At 47.4% G+C, this 21,452-nt stretch overlaps 1 protein-coding gene across 1 annotated transcript in view; it reads right to left on the reverse strand.

The window, feature by feature from the left end:
* Positions 1 to 21,285: 21,285 nt before the first annotated feature.
* Positions 21,286 to 21,452, reverse strand: part of LOC115462239 (zinc finger protein 81-like) — a 130,822-nt gene continuing 130,655 nt past the window's right edge. Inside the window, exon 6 of the mRNA XM_030192250.1 lies at positions 21,286 to 21,426. Coding sequence (XP_030048110.1) covers positions 21,286 to 21,426 — 141 coding nt within the window. The remainder of the gene's footprint in view (positions 21,427 to 21,452) is intronic.

A 21,452-nucleotide genomic window follows, 5' to 3' on the forward strand; every position in this document is an offset into this window, starting at 1 on the left:
AACCCACTTCTCCTCTTCCTCCACTCTCTATCTCAGTTGATAACACCCTCATCCTCCCCGTCCCATCTGCCCGCAACCTCGGAGTCTTCTTCGACTCCTCCCTCTCCTTCTCTGCGCATATCCAACAGACTGCCAAGACCTGTCGCTTCTTCCTCTTCAACATCAGCAAAATTCGCCCTTTCCTCTCTGAGCACACCACCAGAACTCTCGTCCACGCTCTCATTACCTCTCGCCTTGATTACTGCAACTTACTCCTCACTGGCCTCCCACTCAGCCATCTATCCCCCCTTCAATCCGTTCAGAACGCTGCTGCACGTCTTATATTCCGCCAAAACCGATATACTCATATCACTCCTCTCCTCAAATCACTCCATTGGCTTCCGATCAGATATCGCATACAATTCAAGCTCCTCCTCCTTACCTACAAATGCACTCGGTCTGCGGCTCCTCACTACTTCTCCACCCTCATCTCCCCCTATGTTCCCGCCCGTAACCTCCGCTCACAGGACAAAGCCCTTCTCTCAGTACCCTTCTCCACCACTGCCAACTCCAGGCTCCGCTCATTCTGCCTTGCCTCACCCTATGCCTGGAACAATCTTCTTTTACCCATACGCCATGCCCCCTCCCTACCCATCTTCAAATCTCTGCTTAAAACTCACCTCTTCAATGCTGCTTTCGGCGCCTAACCGCTCGAGAAATATAGAATGCCCCAATCTATCCACCCTATCACATTAACTGTTCACTCGTCCTCTAGATTGTACACTTGTCTTTAGATTGTTCTCTTGTCTTTTAGATTGTAAGCTCTTTGAGCAGGGACTGTCCTTCTATGTTTAAATTGTAGAGCGCTGCGTAACCCTAGTAGCGCTTTAGAAATGTTAGTTAGTAGTAGTAGTAGTAGACAGGCTAAACTGCAGGAAGCACATGGCAAAGTACTGCCAAGCCTTAACAGCAACCAAAAAACAGTATTTCTCTCAATGCATTGCACAGGCTGCCAATTCAACCAAGCAGCTGTTCAGTATAGTAAACAGCCTACTGCAACCCCCACAACAAAACCAGCCTGCCCAGTCTAAACTCACAACGAGTTTGAAGAAAATTAAAAGACGAACACACACTCAATGCATAGAAACAGACAAACCAAAAGGACATACTATAAAACTAAAATAGGGCCAGACTTCAAAGACACGAAGAAACTTTACCAACTTGTGAACAAGCTACTAGACACCACAGCGGTCACTGCTACCAATATAGACATCCCCTCCGCAGACAACCTCGCTAAATACTTCAATGAAAAAATTATAAACCTACGCAAAACGCTACCCCAGGTCAATACTGATACCGATAACTTCATTAATAGCTTGGATCCAAACCCTGGAGAACACCCAGCCATCCGAATCTGGTCAAACTTCACACTCATCACCGTCGAAACAGTCACCCAGGCGATCAAAAGGTTCTCCAGCACCCACTGCAAACTGGACACCTGCCCCAGTTACCTACTAAAATCTGCCCTGGACCGCTTCTTAACAGATCTCACATCCCACCTAAACTACCTGCTCCAATAAGGTCTTTTGCCAGAGGAACATGGTAACATCCTACTCACCCCAATCCCAAAAGACACAAAAAAAAAAAAAAATAACCGCACTTACCAACTACCGCCCAGTTGCATCTATTTCTCTAGCAGTCAAGCTGATGGAGAGCATGGTGACCAAACAGATCACTGACTACATGGACAAGTTCTCAATACTACATGAATCACAATCGGGATTCTGCCCCCTCCATCGTACCGAAAACTGTGCTAGTCACTCTCCTGGCCAAATTCAAGCAAGAAACAGGCACAGGTAAAAGCATACTCCTCCTCTAATTCGACATGTCGAGCGCATTCGACATGGTCAACCACAATATACTACTAAAACTCTTAGACTACTTCGGGATTGCTGGAAATATACTTAACTGGATCAAGGGTTTTCTAACCACCAGAACATACCAAGTGAAATCAAACCTAAACATATCACCACCTTGGAAAGCAGACTGTGGTGTACCTCAAGGATCACCACTATCACCAATTTTATTCAACATAATGATGATCCCACTGGCCAAATCCTTATCTAAGCAAGGCCTCAACCCATTCATCTACGCGGACAATGTCACTATATACATTCCCTTCAGACACAATCTAACAGAAATCACCAACAAAATCAAACTTGGATTGAACATCATGGACTCATGGGCAAACGCTTTTCAACTGAAACTGAACACGGAAAAAACACACTGCCTCATTCTCTCATCTTAACACAACACGTACAAACCCACAACTTTAACCACTCCAGAACACACCCTCCCTATCTCAGACAACTTGAAAATACTCAGCGTCACACTCGACCGCAACCTTACACTCGAGAGCCAAGTGAACTCCACAATAAAGAAAATGTTCCACTCAATGTGGAAACTTAAACGAGTAAAACCTTTCGTCCCGAGGGAATCATTTCATAACCTAATACAATCAATGGTACTAAGCCACGCAGACTACTGCAACAGAATCTATGCGGGATGCAAAGAACAACTCACAAAGAAACTTCAGACCGCTCAAAACACAGCAGCCAGGCTAATATTTGGCAAATCGCGATTCGAAAGTGCCAAACCCCTCCGAGAAAAGCTGCATTGGCTTCCAATCAAAGAACGCATTATCTTCAAAATCTGCACCCTGGTCCACAAAATTATCTACGGCCAAGCCCCAGGCTACATGACAGACCTCATAGACCTACCACTCAGAAACATAACCAGATCATCTCGAACATACCTAAACCTCTACTACCCAAATTGTAAAGGACTTAAATACAAAGCAGTCTATTCATCCAGCTTCTCCTATATAAGCACACAAATATGGAACGCATTGCCAAAAGCTGTGAAAACAACATACAACCATCTAAACTTCAGGAAATCATTAAAAACCAACCTGTTCAAAAAGGCATACCCCACCGACCCAACATAACCACCTACCTACACACTGCAACACAGCAAAACCAAACGGACACTATACAACCTTCCTTTCCTCGATCCCCATTGTACCTGAAACACATGTACCTTTATTCGACTATATCACCTTGTATTTGTTTCTCTACCGGAATTGAGCCTCCAAATAGGTGGGAAAATGTGGGATACAAATGTAACAAATAAATAAATGAAAATAAACTAAACTGCAATGATTTTGCTGCATACATTGCCAACAAAATTAAAAGTCTCCACCAGGATTTATAGGCAATCCAACCCAGTGCCCAACCAGTCAACCACGGGTGCACAAATTCGCCCCCTCCTAACAGAGACAGATGGAACACTTTTAACCTAATGACAGAGGAGAGCCTTGACAAAATCATAAGAGACCTTTGACCCTCGATCCTTGCTTATCAAAGATAGTGCAGCAGGCAGGTATGGGCCTTATAGAAGGCGCCACAATATTTGTGAACACCTCTCTTTCTAATGGGCAACTACCAACAGCATTAAAAAGGGCAGTGGTTCGCCCTCTGCGACCTCGGGGAGGGGGCGAAGGACGTCCATAGGCACAGCTCGTCCTTTTTTTTTTTTTTTAGTGAAGGACGTCCATAAAGGATGTCCTTGGTATGCGCAGAGCAGCCAGCATAACGCTTGGCTGCTCTGCACATGCTCCACCGGCCGACTGTTTACCGATGGAATAGAGAATGCAAGCGAGCTACAACGAGCAGCTCATTTGCATTCCTATTTCCTGATGCATGCCCGTTCCTTACCGATTCGCTAAGGAAATCAGTAAGGGAAGGGCATTAACGATTTTTTACTGCATCTTCCCCTCAGTTCTACATCTATGCGGATGATGTGCAGCTACTCATACCCATTGAATCTGACTTACCTACAGCCTTGAATAAACTGATCACTTGTCTAACATCAATTCAAGAATGGGCTAAACACAACAAACTTTGCCTGAACCCAAGTAAAACCGAGCTTCTCTGTGTCCCTAACACAAGTGGATACATACCTGACATCAAAATCCCTTTTGGGAAGTATGAACTCCCCCTCAAATCACAAGTCAGGAACCATGGAATACGGTTAGATTCAACACTTACCCTGATTCCCCAAATCCAAGCAACCTTCAAGAGCTGCTTCTACTATTTGTGACAGCTACGCTGCCTCTCTCCTTACATCGAAAAGGTAAATCTTATCCCAGTTGTGCATGTCATGGTAACATCAAGACTGGATTACTGCAATGCACTATACAATGGTCTGACTAAAAAGGGCCTGCACCAGCTCCAGTTCATTCAGAATGCAGCAGCAAGATTCATAGAAGGTTGCAAGCAATGTGACCACATCACACCATTTTTGCAAAAACTTCATTGGCTACCAGCACAATAAAAGCCTAAATTTAAAACTCTATGTCTGATCTTCAAGACCCTGAAAGGAAATGGCCCCGAGTATCTGAAGAATAGGCTGAACCTCCACACACCGCCAAGGACACTAAGGTCCTCCCAAGGACTTTCACTAACTACACCCTCTCCAAAAGACATTACACGATGTGATACCCACAAGCGAGCCTTCTCCGGAGTAGCCCCCACACTCTGGAATGCATTGCCTGAAAGGCTCCGCTTAACACAAGACTACCTCTACTTCAGGAAGCAGGTGAAAGCTTGACTCTTCAACCAAGCCTTTAACGGAAGAAGTAATTAACTAGTTAGTCTCACTCACACATGAAAGGATTGACTCAGGCTGCACATCCACTCCTACCTACCCTAGCTGAGATAATATTTAACCATCTCTCAGACCTCACGTGCAACTTTCTTCAAATCAATCACCTTACTTTCTAATTCTTCCTACTTTCTTACTCGTCTATATGTTACAACTTTGCCTTACCTTTCACTACCAATTATAACGTTCTAGTACATATTGTGTTGTCATTGCAAGTAGTATACCATCCCTTACTATATCTTCCAGTTGGTATTTGAGTATTTTCCTCCCAGCTGATACTCAACTTGATAAACTTATCCAATTGGACCTCAATGCTTCCAAGCTTTGAATGATCTCCAAGAGATCACACTTAGATCAATATTTATATGAGCGCCAACGCTATCATTGGAGCTAGTCTTATCATTGGTCTTGTTTCTTGTTTATTCCTAAACATAGTAACATAGTAGATGATGGCAGAAAAAGACCTGCACGGTCCATCCAGTCTGCCCAACAAGATAAACTCATATGTGCCACTTTTTGTGTATACCTTACCTTGATTTGTACCTGTCTTTTTCAGGGTACAGACCGTATAAGCCTGCCCAGCACTATCCCCGCTCCCCCAACCACCAGCCCCGCCTCCCACCACCGGCTCTGGCACAGACCGTATAATTCTGCCTAGCACTATCCCCGCCTCCCACTACCTGCTCTGCCACCCAATCTCGGCTAAGCTTCTGAGGATCCCTTCCTTCTGAACAGGATTCCTTTATGTTTGTCCCACGCATGTTTGAATTCCTTTACCGTTTTCATCCCCACCACCTCCCGCGGGAAGGCATTCCAAGCATCCACCTCTCTCTCCGTGAAAAAATACTTCCTGACATTTTTCTTCAGTCTGCCCCCCCTTCAATCTCATTTCATGTCCTCTCGTTCTACTCTCTTCGCATCTCCGGAAAAGGACCAATGATAAGCTCAATGATAAGATGTTAAGAGATTTGTGGGATTCAATTCAGCGTATGGAGAGCATGTTCAATTCCACTGTTTCTCAGATTGCAGTTTTTCTCAAATGGTGGTAAATAAATTGGAGAATGTAGATTCTAATATGCGATGTTTTGATAAGAGCGTATCTAATGTTGAGAAGCAAATAGAATGTTAGGTATTTATTAGGAAAGGAATGGAAAATGAAAATAAGAATTTTATAATGCCTTTCTATCACTCCAAAGTGCAACTGCACCTCAAATACTGTGTGTAATTCTGGTCACCGCATCTAAAAAACGATACAGCGGAATTAGAAAATTTACTGAGAAAGGTGACGAAAAAGATAACAGGGATGCGACGACTCCCTTATGAGGAAAGGCTAAAGCGGCTAAGGCTCTTCAGCTTGGAGAAGAGGCAGCTGAGGGGAGATATGAACGGGTGGACGTGAATCGCTTCCTTACTCTTTCTGGAAATACTACGAGTAGGGGACACACAATGAAACTATTAAGTAGTAAATTGAAAAGAAATCAAAGAAAATATTTCATCCTCAATGTGTAATTAAACTCTGGAATTCATTGAAAGAAAATGTGGTAAACGCAGTTACCTTAGCAAGGTTTTAAAAAAGGTTTGGCTAACTTCCTAAAAGAAAAAAGTCCAAAAGCCATTATTAAGATGGACTTGGCGGAAAATCCACTGCTTATTTCTAGGATAAGCACATAAAATCTATTTTACTGTTTTGGGATCTTGCCAGGTACTTGTAAATTGGTTTGGCCACTGTTGGAGAATAGGATACTGGGCATGAGGGACCTTCAGTCTGTCCCAATCTGGCAACACTTTCCTACTATGGCAACATTCATGTGCATTTTCCCCTCTGTCTTCTCTTCTACACTCACACACACACTTTCCTTGAATCCATGTGCAGAATAGTCTCCTCTCCCATTCCTTCCTTTCATTTGCTTTCCCACTCCCCTTCTCTTCCATGTGCATTTCCCCCTCTCCTCTTTCTTTTCCTTTAAGTGGATCCCCATTTCACTTCCCTTCCAACCATATGCAGAATCTTCCTCTCTGTCTTCCATTCATGTGCAGCTTCTGGCCCCCACCCTAGGGGTCCCACATGCCTTCCTACCTCCCACTGTCCCCCTCCTCAAAGGCCTACAGATTTGCAGCATTAGCAGGTAGGGTCGGCAGTCTTGCTCTCTCCAGCTGGCCTGAAGCTTTCCCTCTGCTGCCTCCTTCCCACATGGCAAGAGAGGGAAGAAGGACCCTGGGGCTGGCTGTAAACAGCTTTAATCTTTTGTTTACCTTTGCAGTATCTTGTTTTAATAAACATAAACTAGACCTACTGCTTCACTCCACATGGACAAACAAGGAGAGAGAAGAGAAAGCAGGAAAAACTGGACAGAAATCTTTTCCTGTTAGTGCTGGAACCCTGTGTGCAAGAGGAGAGAGAATCATTTCTTACCTGATCAGACATTTCCCTGCTGTTTCCCCTCTGAATAGATTCAAGCTGGAGATTTCCCTGGACAGATGAATAAAACAGGAGGAGGTTGAGCTGATTCCAGGTCTCAGATAAATTCCCTCTGCAGATCTGAGACTGGGTCTTGCAGGGATTCCAGGACCCAGAGACAGAAAGGTTTTGCTTTTGTTCTCAGTCTTTTCCCTCTTTGCAGCTCTTGTTGCAGTTTGCAGACACTAGACAAAGAACAGACAGAGCATGTTCAGAGCTCCTCCCCCTGGTGTGGTCAAGGAGATGGGACAGAGCATGTTCAGAGCTCCTCCCCCTGGTGTGGTCAAGGAGATGGATGGACAGAGCTCCTCCCTCTGGTGTGGTCAAGAAGATGGAAAGGACAGAGCAAGTTCAGAGCTCCTCCCACTGGTGTGGTCAAGGAGATGGAATGGACAGAGCATGTTCAGAGCTCCTCCCCCTGGTGTGGTCAAGGAGATGGAAAGGACAGAGCAAGTTCAGAGCTCCTCCCCCTGGTGTGATCAAGGAGACGGCATGATGTAAAAAGGCTGAAGCCACATCAAGCAAGGAAGTGGACCTTGCGAGACTGGGAGAATGGGCGTGCAAGTGGCAGATGAAGTTCAATGTTGACAAGTGCAAAGTGATGCATGTGGGTAAGAGGAACCCGAATTATAGCTACGTCTTGCAAGGTTCCGCGTTAGGAGTTACGGATCAAGAAAGGGATCTGGGTGTCGTCGTCGATGATACGCTGAAACCTTCTGCTCAGTGTGCTGCTGCGGCTAGGAAAGCGAATAGAATGTTGGGTGTTATTAGGAAGGGTATGGAGTCCAGGTGTGCGGATGTTATAATGCCGTTGTATCGCTCCATGGTGCGACCGCACCTGGAGTATTGTGTTCAGTACTGGTCTCCGTATCTCAAAAAAGATATAGTAGAATTGGAAAAGGTACAGCGAAGGGCGACGAAAATGATAGTGGGGATGGGACGACTTTCCTATGAAGAGAGGCTGAGAAGGCTAGGGCTTTTCAGCTTGGAGAAGAGACGGCTGAGGGGAGATATGATAGAAGTGTATAAAATAATGAGTGGAATGGATCGGGTGGATGTGAAGCGACTGTTCACGCTATCCAAAAATACTAGGACTAGAGGGCATGAGTTGAAGCTACAGTGTGGTAAATTTAAAACGAATAGGAGAAAATTTTTCTTCACCCAACGTGTAATTAGACTCTGGAATTCGTTGCCGGAGAACGTGGTACGGGCGGTTAGCTTGACGGAGTTTAAAAAGGGGTTAGATAGATTCCTAAAGGACAAGTCCATAGACCGCTATTAAATGGACTTGGAAAAATTCCGCATTTTTAGGTATAACTTGTCTGGAATGTTTTTACGTTTGGGGAGCGTGCCAGGTGCCCTTGACCTGGATTGGCCACTGTCGGTGACATGATGCTGGGCTCGATGGACCTTTGGTCTTTCCCAGTATGGCACTACTTATGTACTTATGTACTTAAGTTTTCATTCTCCCAAAGGCAGCCACCACCATCTTGGTACACCCAAAACAGCATACTTGACAGGATGATAAGCTCTGCCTACTAACTTCAGGTCACATAATGGGTCATGCACACTCCTTGGGTGAGGTGTTTCTGGGATTTCCTACCTCCTTAAAGCGCATTTGTGTAGAGCAAGGAGGTTAAATAAACAGGACTGCTCTCCAGTCCATCAATTCCCCCTGCTTGTTCCTGTCCATTTGCACCAGCTTGTTCCAGCCCGCCTGCCAGCTTGTCAGCCATTGACTTACCTGCTCTCCAGTCCATCATTTCCACCAATTCCAAGCCTCCATCAATTCCATCATTTCCCCCTGCTCGTTCCTGTTCATCTGCACCAGCTTATTCCAGCCCGCCTGCTAGCTTGTCAGCCATTGACTTACCTGCTCTCTAGTCCATCATTTCAACCAATTCCAAACCTCCAATCCAGCTTTTCTGCTCTACCTATCTGCTTCACACCCCAGTCACTACACATACACCTGTCACACCTTAATCACTACTTATGGCCCCTGTCCACATTCTCTTCCTTGCCCTGTCCCTTCCTAATCTTTTCCCCCTCCCCCTACCGCTGTCTACCTCTGGAAATCATTGCCCCCCCCCATGTCCCCTCCCGTCCCACTCGCTACGGCAATACCCTATTCACCCCCATCCCTCACCACCTCACCATCTCTCTTGTCCCCCTCCTCCTTCCTAGCTCTTAACCTTCAACACTTCCTTCCCGCCATTAACCCATCACCATTCCTCCTACGTGCATCCTGTCTTGTCGCCCGACCTCCCCCACCCTCCTCCGCACTCTCTTGCTCCTCCTCTTGCTATCCGCGGGAGACATTAATCCTAATCCAGGCCCCCCTCACCTGTCCTCCTCTATCCACGCGAACGATTCCGTGATGTCTCCAATCTCGTCTCTATTCCCCTCCTTCCCCCCTCTTCCCTCCCCTTCTCATGTGCCCTGTGGAACGCCCACTCGGTCTGCAACAAACTGCCCTTCACCCACGATCTCTTCATCTCTCGTTCCCTTCAACTGCTCGCCCTAACTGAAACCTGGCTCTCCCCTGATGACTCTGCCTCAGTCGCGGCCCTTTGCCATGGAGGTTATCTCTTCTCCCACACTCCCCACCCAGCTGGTCGCGGTGGAGGCGTCGGGCTTCTACTCTCGCCCTCCTGTAGTTTCCAACCCCTCCTCCTACCGCAGTCTCACTGCTTCTCATCCTTTGATGCACACTCCATCCGGCTATTCTACCCATTGTCACTCAGAGTGGCAGTCATTTACCGCCCCCCTAATAAATCCCTCTCTGCCTTCCTTACCGACTTTGATGCCTGGCTTTCCGTCTTTCTCGAACCCTCATCTCCGTCCCTCATTCTCGGAGACTTTAATATACACGTTGATGACCAATCCGACCCTCACGCTTCTCGGTTCCTCACTCTAACATCCTCCTTCAACCTCCAGCTATGCTCCACCACTCCTACTCACCGAGACGGCCATTGTCTTGACCTCGTCCTCTCCTCTTCCGGCTCTCCCTCCAATTTCCACGCGTCAGCTCTTCCTCTCTCCGATCATCACCTGATCACCTTCACACTTCTTCACCCCCCCTCAGCCCCGTCCAACTTTAACCACTACCTCCAGGAATCTCCAGGCTATTGACCCTCCCACCCTATCCTCTAGTATTTCTAATCTCCTCCCCTCCATCATGTCCTCCGAGTCTGTCGACAAGGCTGTCTCCGCTTACAATGCCACTCTCTCCTCTGCTCTGGACACCCTCGCACCATCCACCTCCCGTCCCATTAAGCGTACTATACCCCAGCCCGATCTGCTGAACACCTCTGGAGGAAATCCCGCACCCACTCAGATTTCCTTCACTACAAATTCATGCTATCCTCCTTCCAATCCTCCCTATTCCTTGCCAAACAGGATTATTACACCCAATTGACCAATTCTCTCAGCTCCAACCCCCGTCGTCTCTTCGCCACCCTTAACTCCCTCCTTAAAGTGCCCTCCGCTCCCACCCACCCCTCGCTCTCTCCTCAATCACTGGCCGATTACTTCCGCGACAAGGTGCAAAAGATCAACCTTGAGTTCACTACCAAGCCATCTCCTCCTCTTCACCCTTCAACCCTCTCCCTCAACCAATCAACCCAAGCCTCCTTCTCCTCCTTTCCTGACATCACCGAGGAGGAAACCGCTCGCCTTCTTTCCTCCTCGAAATGCACCACCTGCTCTTCTGATCCCATCCCCACCAACTTACTTAACATCATCTCTCATACTGTCACCCCCGCCATCTGTCATATCCTCAACCTCTCTCTCTCCACTGCAACTGTCCCTGACACCTTCAAGCACGCCGTAGTCACACCTCTCCTCAAAAAACCATCACTTGACCCTACCTGTCCCTCCAACTACCGCCCCATCTCCCTCCTACCCTTCCTCTCTAAAATACTTGAGCGCGCCGTTCACAGCCGCTGCCTTGATTTTCTCTCCTCTCATGCCATCCTCGATCCACTTCAATCCAGTTTTCGCCCTCTACACTCGACAGAAACAGCACTCTCTAAAGTCTGTAATGACCTGTTCCTTGCCAAATCCAGAGGCCACTACTCCATCCTCATCCTCCTCGATCTATCCGTCGCTTTTGACACTGTCAATCATGATTTACTTCTTGCCACACTGTCCTCATTTGGGTTCCAGGGCTCTGTCCTCTCCTGGTTCTCCTCCTATCTCTCCCACCGCACCTTCAGAGTTCACTCTCATGGATCCTCCTCCACCCCCATCCCGCTATCTGTTGGTGTTCCCCAGGAATCTGTCCTTGGACCCCTTCTCTTCTCAATCTACACCTCCTCCTTGGGCTCCCTGATCTCATCTCATGGTTTCCAGTATCATCTCTATGCTGATGACACCCAGCTGTATCTTTCCACACCAGACATCACCACGGAGACCCAGGCAAAGGTATCAGCCTGCTTATCCGACATTGCTGCCTGGATGTCCAACCGCCACCTGAAACTGAACATGTCCAAGACCGAACTCATCGTCTTTCCACCAAAACCCACTTCACCTCTTCCTCCACTTTCTATCTCAGTTGATAACACCCTCACCCTCCCCGTCTCATCTGCCCGCAACCTCAGAGTCATCTTTGACTCCTCCCTCTCCTTCTCTGCACATATCCAGCAGATAACCAAGACCTGTCGCTTCTTCCTCTTTAACATCAGCAAAATTCGCCCTTTCCTCTCTGAACACACCACCCGAACTCTCATCCACGCTCTCATTACCTCTCGCCTTGACTACTGCAACTTACTCCTCACCGGCCTCCCACTTAGCCATCTATCCCCTCTTCAATCTGTTCAGAACTCTGCTGCACGTCTTATATTCCGCCAGAACCGATATACTCATATCACCCCTCTCCTCAGGTCACTTCACTGGCTTCCAATCAGATACCGCATTCAGTTTAAGCTTCTCCTTCTTACCTACAAATGCACTCAGTCTGCTGCCCCTCACTACCTCTCTACCCTCATCTCCCCTTACATTCCCATCTGAAACATCCATTCACAGGACAAATCCCTCCTCTCATTACCCTTCTCCACCACCGCCAACTCCAGGCTCCGCTTATTCTGCCTCGCCTCACCCTATGCTTGGAACAACCTTCCTGAGTCCTTACGCCAATCACCCTCCCTGCCCGTCTTCAAGTCTTTGCTTAAAGCCCACCTCTTCAATGCTGCGTTCGGCACCTAACTCTTACCTTTCAGGAATTCCAGACTGCCCCAATTTGTCTGCCCCTATCGGTCTGCCCCTATCGGTCTGACTGTTCACGTGTCCTTTAGATTGTAAGCTCTTTGAGCAGGGATTGTCCTTCTATGTTAAATTGTACAGCGCTGCGTAACCCTAGTAGCGCTTTAGCAATGTTAAGTAGTAGTAGTAGTAGGAGTGGAAGTGAGCCTATCTAGTCCACTGTAAGCAAGGAAGCCAATTAGGACAATTTAAGTTTCCCCTTCCCAGCGCAGCCGTCATCCTCATTCACTCAAAACAAAGCAAGCAAACCTAGGAGGAGCTGCTGCTCCACATTGTCGTTTTTTAATTGTTGTTCCATCTGAAACAAGTCTAAAGCTGTTTCAACTGGATAGACAGTGCCTTAAAAGGTGGAGGACAAAAGGTTTTTGTTTCTTACTGGACAGCTTTTTAATTTATTTGAAAGCTTCCCATCTGTAGATATGAATATCCTGAAATCACAATTGAATATCACTAAAACATACTGTGCTAAAATTGATAAGCAGCCGATAAAAGGGAAGTCTCGCTTTCCTACAGGAAATGACCAGGCGGCAAGTAAAACATGTAGCCCCGTGCAGGATGTGGACCCCCGCCAGCAAACAAGGTACCTGACGCAGCGGCGGGGCTGGCGGCGATGGCGAGGTAGGGTTGGTGGCGGGAGGGGGGTTCAAGAGGGTCGTCGGCAGGGAGGCCAGGGCCAAATATACGGGGTCCCAGGCCCCACGTAGCTACGCCACTGGCTCCTACCCTTCGTGCTTTATGCATGTCGGAGAAAGTGTCCAAGCCTCCTTAGGGGTATCCCCCTTTGAATTGATGTTTGGGAGGTGACCAAGGGGGATTGTGGACCTCTTAAAGGAGCAGTGGGTCCCTCCAGAATCAGTAGTGTCCTACTTGCAGGACTTGAAAGGGAGTACTCCCAGGAAAATCTGAGACATAGTCAAGAACTGCAGAAAGCCTATTATGACTGAGGAACTCAATGGCGGGAGTTTAAGGAAGGGGACCGAGTCTTGATCTTAGTGTCAGTCACCCCATAAGTTTGAGGGTAGGTGGAGGGGGCCGTGGACAGTGAGAAGGCGACTTGGACCCCTCACGTATGAGATGACCAGTGAAAAGGGAAGAATTCAAACCTTCCATGTGAATATAATGAAGCCCTGGATCGCAACGGAGGGATTGCAAGTCCAATCCAGGGAAGAACCTGAGGAGGAGCTCGGCCCACAGATAAACAATATTTTTCAGCCAGGGGTATCCGAGATTAATACCCATTTGGAGCCCGCTTAACAATGGGAGATGAAATAGCTCTTGCAGGAATTTGGGGATGTCCTCACCCCGTGTCCAGGTCAGACGGGGCTTCTAGAGCATGAAATTATAACAGAGGAGGGGAGGGTGATTAGGCAGAGGCCTTATAGGTTGTCCCCGCAGAAGAGAGGAGGTCTGTAGGCAAGTGCAGGAAATGCTGGGGTTCGGGCTGATTGAGGAGTCTAATAGTACTACTACTACTACTACTACTAACTAACATTTCTAAAGCGCTACTAGGGTTACGCAGCGCTGTACAATTTAAACATAGAAGGACAGTCCCTGCTCAAAGAGCTTACAATCTAAAAGACAAGAGAACAATCTAAAGACAAGTGTACAATCTAGAGGACGAGTGAACAGTTAATCTGATAGGGTGGATAGATTGGGGCATTCTATATTTCTCCAGTCCAGTGGTGTTGGTGCCTAAGGCTGATGGTTCCTGGAGGTTCTGTATCGACTTCCTGCAGCTTAACACTATCTCCAGGACTGATGCCTATCCTATACCTCATATTGATGAGCTACTGGATAGGCTGGGTTCGGCCCGTTTCCTCACCCAGGGGCGTAGCTACGGGTGGGCCTGGATGGGCCCAGGCCCACCCAGTTTAGCCTCAAGCCCGCCCACCCAGAAGCAGATCCTTATCTTGACCGTCTCCCGCCCCTGCCGCAGCGCTTCATTTAATGTTGTCGGTGCTGCCGTTACAGTTTCCCACTCCCACGGCGGCGCTTTACACTTTACCTAACAGCCAACGCTACAGATGCAGCGCTGACGTCCGAGTCCGACGTCCTGCTCCGGGGCCTTTCACGCTGATGTAACTTCCTGTTACGGAGGCGGGACGTGGAAGGCCCCGGAGCAGGACGTCGGATTCAGACGTCAGCGCTGCATCTGTAGCGTTGGCTGTTAGGTAAAGTGTAAAGCGCCGCCGCGGGGGTGGGAAACTGTAACAGCAGCGCCGACAACATTAAATGAAGCGCTGCGGCAGGGGTGGGAGAGGGGTGAGGAAGTCAGTGGGGTGCTGCGTGCTGGCCCAGAAGTAAGGGGAGGCAGGGAGGGGAGGGAACAGAAGGGTGCTGGACTTGCCAGGGGCAGAGGGTTGGAGGGAAGGGAAGAGGTTTTGGAATTTGCAGAGGGGAGTTTGGAGGGAAGGGAAGAGGTTTTGGATTTGCAGAGGGGAAGTTGGAAGGAAGGGGAGAGGTTTTGGAATTTGCAGAGGGGAGTTTGGAGGGAAGGGGAGAGGTTTTGGATATATAGGGGGGGTGGAAGGAAGGGGAGAGGTGCTGGATATGCAGGGGGTGGAGAGAAAGGGGAGAAGTGCTGGATATGCAGAGAGTTGAAGTGAAGGGGAGAGGTGCTGGACATGTATGGGGGCTGGATGAAAGGGAGAGAGATGCTGGACGTGTGGGGGGCGGGAGCGGAAGGAGAGGTGCTGGATATGCAGATGATGATATGCAGAGGGAAGGGAGTGAGATGCAGGGAGAAAGAGCCAGATGCATAAGGGGAAGGAAAGAGGAAGAGAAGCTGGTTGGGGGGTGGGATCAGAGAGGAGAGGGACACATTGGTGTGGAGGAGGGAGAAAGGGGACATAGGGAAGTATACAGATACAGAAGGGAGATGATGGGCATTAGGTAGGGAGCATGGGGACAGGGACACAAATGTGAGATGCTGTATGGGGATAGCACATGGGCACGGAGGGGTAATGCCTGACCAAGGGGGGGGGGGCGGGGATATGGAATAGAGATAAAATGCTGGACACTGGAGAGGGGGGTATATGGACACGGGGGGGGGGGGGGGGGGGGGGAGATACCAGACAAGGGAGAGAATAGGAATGCAGAAGGGATATGTTGGGCATGGGGTGCATAGGTGCACAGAGGAATGATGATGGATGAGGGGATATGAACACAGGGGAGATAATGAACAAGGAAATATAGGAAAACAGAGATGGGAGATGGATGATGGACATGAAGAAAGAAGAAATGTCAAATAGGAGACCCTGGCAAGTGAGTTAAGAGAAGACAGAGGGAAGCAGAAACCAGAAACTGGGACCAATATGATTTGAGAAAAAATGACCAGACAACAAAAAGGTATTAAAAAAATATTTTATTTTCAATGTTGTGAATATAATATGTTGGATTTGGAATGTACATCTTGCCAAAGTTGATTGTAAACAAACATGGCTGGGGTCCAGGACAGAAATCTAGGAAAGGACCCCAAAGTCCATTACCAGGCTGCGCCTTCAGCTTCCAGCATGCAGGCTTTCTCTGGCCAAGGAACCAACCCCTAACACCATCCCTGGCATGTGCCATCTTTATATTTTGCACAGGAGCAAATGCCTTTCTTTCTTGTTTCTCTGGTGTTGTACTACATGCAAGGTCTAGTTTCTTGGGGTTTCCATTTAATTTATATTTCTAGAGTTTGTGGTCACTTATTCTGTATTTGGCATTTGTGTCTTGGATGTGTGACTGAGGTATTCTGTTAGCATGAAGTTTCTATGTAGCATTCTGTAGTATTTTGGCTTGTTCAGCTTTCCTGATAAATGTATTTGTATTTTAGGGCCCTACTATAATATTTAAGGCACTTCTTTTCATAGGTAGGATCTTTGTTTTTGGAAGTTAGTGTTGGCATGGTAGATTTGCTCAAGGTTCTGAGTGACTTTTGTTTTATAGATTTTTTTAAAGTTAATTTATAATATGTCTGTAATTGAGATTACACTAGAAAACAACATTTCTTTGTATGATGAGTTTTATGGAGAATTGTCCTTGCTGTGCTCTGTATCCATTGTTGGTGGAGGGCCAGGAGGTTCTCTGGATGCAGAATGTGTTTGGCTTCAATACCATATATGTGTTGGAGGACCATGGCTCAGTGGGGCTGAATAGTGCAGTCTATTGTACTTCCCTTAGCTCTAAATTGGCCTGCAGCCACTGAAGCCTGCACTGCAACCCTCATTGAAGTTATGGGGAGTGGGGTAGGGACAGAGCATGGGTGCATCAGGTTTGCTGTTTTTTTCTTTTTCAAAAAAGTTGGCAACTCTAGTGCCCACCCATCCAACCTGTTGGCCCACCCAAAAATTGCCTTCTGGCTACGCCACTGTCCTCACCACCCTGGATTTAACCAAGGGGTACTGGCAAATACCCCTTTCGAAGGAGGCTCACCCTAAAATGGCCTTCAATACTCCCCTAGGGCTCTACCAGTTTACCTGATTACCTTTCGGATTAAACTCGGCGGTGGCTAGTTGCCAGCGCCTGATGGACTGGGTGCTAAGACCCCATCAAACCTACGCCGCAGCCTACATGGATGACGTGATAATTCACAGTAAGGACTGGGGAACCCACGTGGCGTGGGTCCGGGCGGTCCTGAGGTCCTTTAGGGAAGCCAGGTTAATGCTGAACCCCCAAAAGTGTCACTTTGCCCAGCATCAGGCAAAGTACCTAGGCTATAGGGTGGGTCAAGGGGAGGTGTGGCCACTTTTAGATAAGGTCAAAAGTATCCAGGAGTTTCCCCAACCCAGTACAAAAACACAGTTGAGGGTTTTTTTTAGGACTTATTGGGTATTATCGAAGGTTCATTCCCCACTTTTCCACCCTGTCCACCCCCTCACTGACATGCTGAAGAGTAGTAACCACACCAGTTGAGGTGGGGATGGAAGAAGAAACAGGCGTTGGATGTCTATTTAGAGGGGAGGGAATTTAAACTAGTAACCGACCATGCGCCCCTGAAGTGGCTTAGCCAAATGAAAAATAGTAATGCCCGTTTAATGCAGTGGTACCTGGCACTACAGCCCTTTCGTTACTCGGTGGAGCATCGCCCGGGTAGGCGATTGGGAAATGTGGATGCTTTTGTCACGGATGGAGGAACCTGGTCCGGAGGAAAGGGGTCAAGGAAGTGGTGAGCGCTTAAGGGGTGGGTATGTGAAGAAGGGGATAAGGGAACAGAGAGGGGGGTACCAGTGGAGGAGAAGATAAGGCCCAAAGGAGGGGACATCCCAGATTCTTAGCTCAGGGAGCCCCACATGTCAGGAGAAGGCATACATCATTTTCCCCAGAGGGCTGGAGGCAAGGTAAAAACTACGATTCCCATCAGTCCTTGAGGAAGTCTTACAACAGAATCAAAGACTTCCTATCCCAGCAGCCCCTAGTGGAGCCCAAGGGAAAGGCAGGTAAAGGTGAAACCCAAGACACGGAGGGGAGGCCAGGAATGGAGGGGGAGTCTCTAAGCACAGCTAATCAGGGGGAGGAGGATCAGCTGGGGAATGGGTGGGGCGAGGAGCCCATGGAATGGAAGGGGGAAGAAAAGGACGAAGTGAGGCAAGAGGAGTGGATGGAGATTGCAGCTCTGGCAAGATCCAAAGATAAAAGGTTCAGACAGCAGGTAATAGCTTGGTGCGGGGTCTTGGTAAACAAGGGAAGGCAGTGGCTATCGTGGAGGAGGCAGGAAGTGACAGGGGTGAAGTGGGAGGAAGCCAGGAGATAGAGCTGGCCAGAAGAGGGAGGGGACCCCTTGGAGCTCTCTGTCTCTGAACTGCTGAGGCTTTGTTCAAGTGGAGGAGTGGCCTAGTGGTTAGGGTGGTGGACTTTGGTCCTGGGGAACTGAGTTCGATTCCCACTTCAGGCACAGGCAGCTCCTTGTGACTCTGGACAAGTCACTTAACTCTCCATTGCCCCATGTAAGCTGCATTGAGCCTGTCATGAGTGGGAAAGCGCAGGGTACAAATGTAACAAAAAAAACCTGCCTGTTTGGAACTGCTTGTTTTCTTTGGGGTGCATCGTATTTAATCTGAAATGGTTTCCCCTCCTGGAACAAATTAATATCTGAGAGGTACAGACTAGGAGGAGCTGGAGTGGTAGGGGAGGTGGGAGGATGGGTGGTAGGTAAACAAAGTACATAAAAAAAGAAAGAAGTCTCAGTAATGTGTCGTTGATTACTTTGAATCTACGTATAAGTGATCTGCCAAGTCCCTTTATCCTGGCAGGAAATATTGTACAGAATCAAGGCAGGAGGGCCTAGAAAGTATTTCTCTGGGGGTGCAATCAATTCTTGTGTTCTTTGTAGGGACCTAGAAATTGGTGGAGTCCACTTCACATGCGTGATGTTTAGGGAATAGTAGACTGGTCTGTCTTGCGCTGAACAGAAACTCAGGATAACCAGGTCTTTTCCTTCAGGGAATGGTGGGGGTAATTCTTGATAGCGACATACCCTATCTGTGGAATTGGCCCAACCAATTGTGCATATTCGGACGATAGTTCCTGTAATGAGACTTGAGTAAAGGAGAACACATACCACACTAAGCAGAAAACATGCCATACTAGAAGCACCCTGATTATTACAGTATAATAACTAATCTACTTACTTATAAACTTACTTATATAACACCTCAACAGAAATAATGTTTACTAATGTTTACTAAGTATTATTATCATGAGTGACTACTATAGTTACCACTCTTCAAGCATCTTTTTGTTCGGAGGGCTGCCTTCTGTGCTGTATTCCGGAATCAGTCGTCTGTGCTGTATTCAGGTGAAATCTGAGAACAGAAACTGGTAACCACTCTGATCTCATCCCATGGTTTTCAGTATCATTGTTACGCTGATGACTCCCAAATCTACCTCTCCACACCAGAAATTTCAGAAGAAATCCAGGCCAAAGTATCAGCCTGCCTGTTTGACATTGCTGCCTGGATGTCTCGGTGCCATCTGAAACTAAACATGACCAAGACTGAGCTTCTCATCTTTCCCCCTAAACCAACCTCTCCTCCTCCCCCATTCTCTATTTCTGTGGATAACAATCTCATCCTTCCTGTCTCATCAGCTCGTGACCATGGGGTCATCTTCGACTCCTCCCTCTCCTTCTCTGCACATATTCAGCAGACTGCTAAAACCTGTCGTTTCTTTCACTATAATATCACCAAAATTCGCCCTTTCCTTTCTGAGCACACTACCAGAACCCTCATCCACATTCTTATCACCTCTCACTTAGACTATTCCAACTTGCTTCTCACAGGTCTCCCACTTAGCCATCTCTCTCCTCTTCAATCTGTTCAAAATTCTGCTGCACGACTAATATTCCGCCAGTGTCGTTATGCTCATATTAGCCCTCTCCTCAAGTCACTTCACTGGCTTCCTATCTGTTTCCGCATACAGTTCAAACTCCTCTTATTGACCTATAAGTGCATTCACTCTGCAGCTCCTCAGTATCTCTCCACTCATAGGTGCCCGGTATAAGAGGCGTGGAGAGGCTAAGCCTCCCCTGCTGTGCTCTGAGGGGTTTAAATTGTTGATTTACCTCCGTCCTCACAGCAGGAGCTGCAGTGAAAGGCTTCTAGCCTTGTGTAACCAGTTGTAGAAATTGGTTTATGGTTTGTTTACCTTACTGCTGGGAGAGCACAGGGGGTTGGCTGGAGGTGTCCTGGGTTGCCAGGGAGATATTTAACGAGGATGACTTCCTGACCTGCACTGAGGACAGATAGCAGCAGAATCAGATACTGGGCCAGCATGATCAGAAAAAGTCACCAGACAACAAAGGTAGAAAAGATCATTTTATTTTCATTTTAATGTTTGGAAAATGTCCACTTTGAGAATCAGGTGCTCACCATTAAAAGTTTATATTTATTTACTTATTTATGGCATTTTATCCCACATTAAACATGAATTAGGATGTTTTGTGGCTCTACATGAGAATTGTGATGATATGATCCTTTGTTTCATATTGTTGATGGTCTGCATTTTCCATTTGGGTGGTATATTGGTGTATTAGGTTCTGCCCAGTGTAATATTTATGGTACAGTAAGGTTCTGAGCGTGTTTTTGCACAAAGTTGTGCATAGTGTTTTGCAGTTGAGCGATTGTGCTTAGAATATGCTTTGAGCAACCACTTTATTCTTTGACATATGATACATATCTAATATCTAAATTTAATAAAAGGTATTAATTGTGACTTTTGTGTGTGTTATCAATTATGGTTTAAGCTCCACCCATGGCCCCACCCCTAACCCCGCCCCCTTTAGCCTCCCCAAACAGTTGGGCCACTGACTGCCTATGTCTCCACTCTCATCTCTCCTATATTCCTCCCCGGGAACTCCGTTCACTGGGTAAATCTCTCTTATCTGCACCCTTCTCCTCCACTGCTAACTCCAGACTCCATTCCTTTTATCTTGCTGCACCGTATGCCTGGAATAGACTTCCTGAGCCGGTACGTCAAGCTCCATCTCTGGCTGTCTTCAAATCTAAGCTAAAAGCCCACCTTTTTGAAGCAGTTTTTAACTGCTAACCTTTATTCACTTGTTCAGAACCCTTATTTTATCATCCTCACTTTAATATTCCCTTATCTCTTGTTTGTCCTGTTTGTCTGTCCTAATTAGATTGTAAGCTCTGTTCAAGTGTACAGCGCTGCGTACGTCTAGTAGCGCTTTAGAAATGATAAGTAGTAGTATCCATAAGGTTTCCACTGAGTGATGTGTTTCCAACATCGCTGGTTGTCTGGCCATAGGATCTGATATAGACTTGGGCCTAAGGTATCTGTAACCAAGTATGGTCCATCCCACTTTGCTGTGCCAAAGGGGAGGTTTGGTCTAGGAGCATGACCTTTTTCCCCACTTTGAGTGGTCATAAATCAGAATCTTTGGCCTGCACCTCCTGCAGATAATCCCTAGACTTTTCTGTGTTTGCCAGCACAGTGGACTGGATTTCTTTTAGGTGTTCTCGCAGGGATTTCATCCACTCATTTGCAAGAACTACAGTCTTATCCTCCGGGAGAAAAGGGTGTAGCAGGT

Source organism: Microcaecilia unicolor, chromosome 2 (genome assembly GCF_901765095.1).
Source record: "Microcaecilia unicolor chromosome 2, aMicUni1.1, whole genome shotgun sequence".
Lineage (NCBI taxonomy): Eukaryota > Metazoa > Chordata > Amphibia > Gymnophiona > Siphonopidae > Microcaecilia > Microcaecilia unicolor.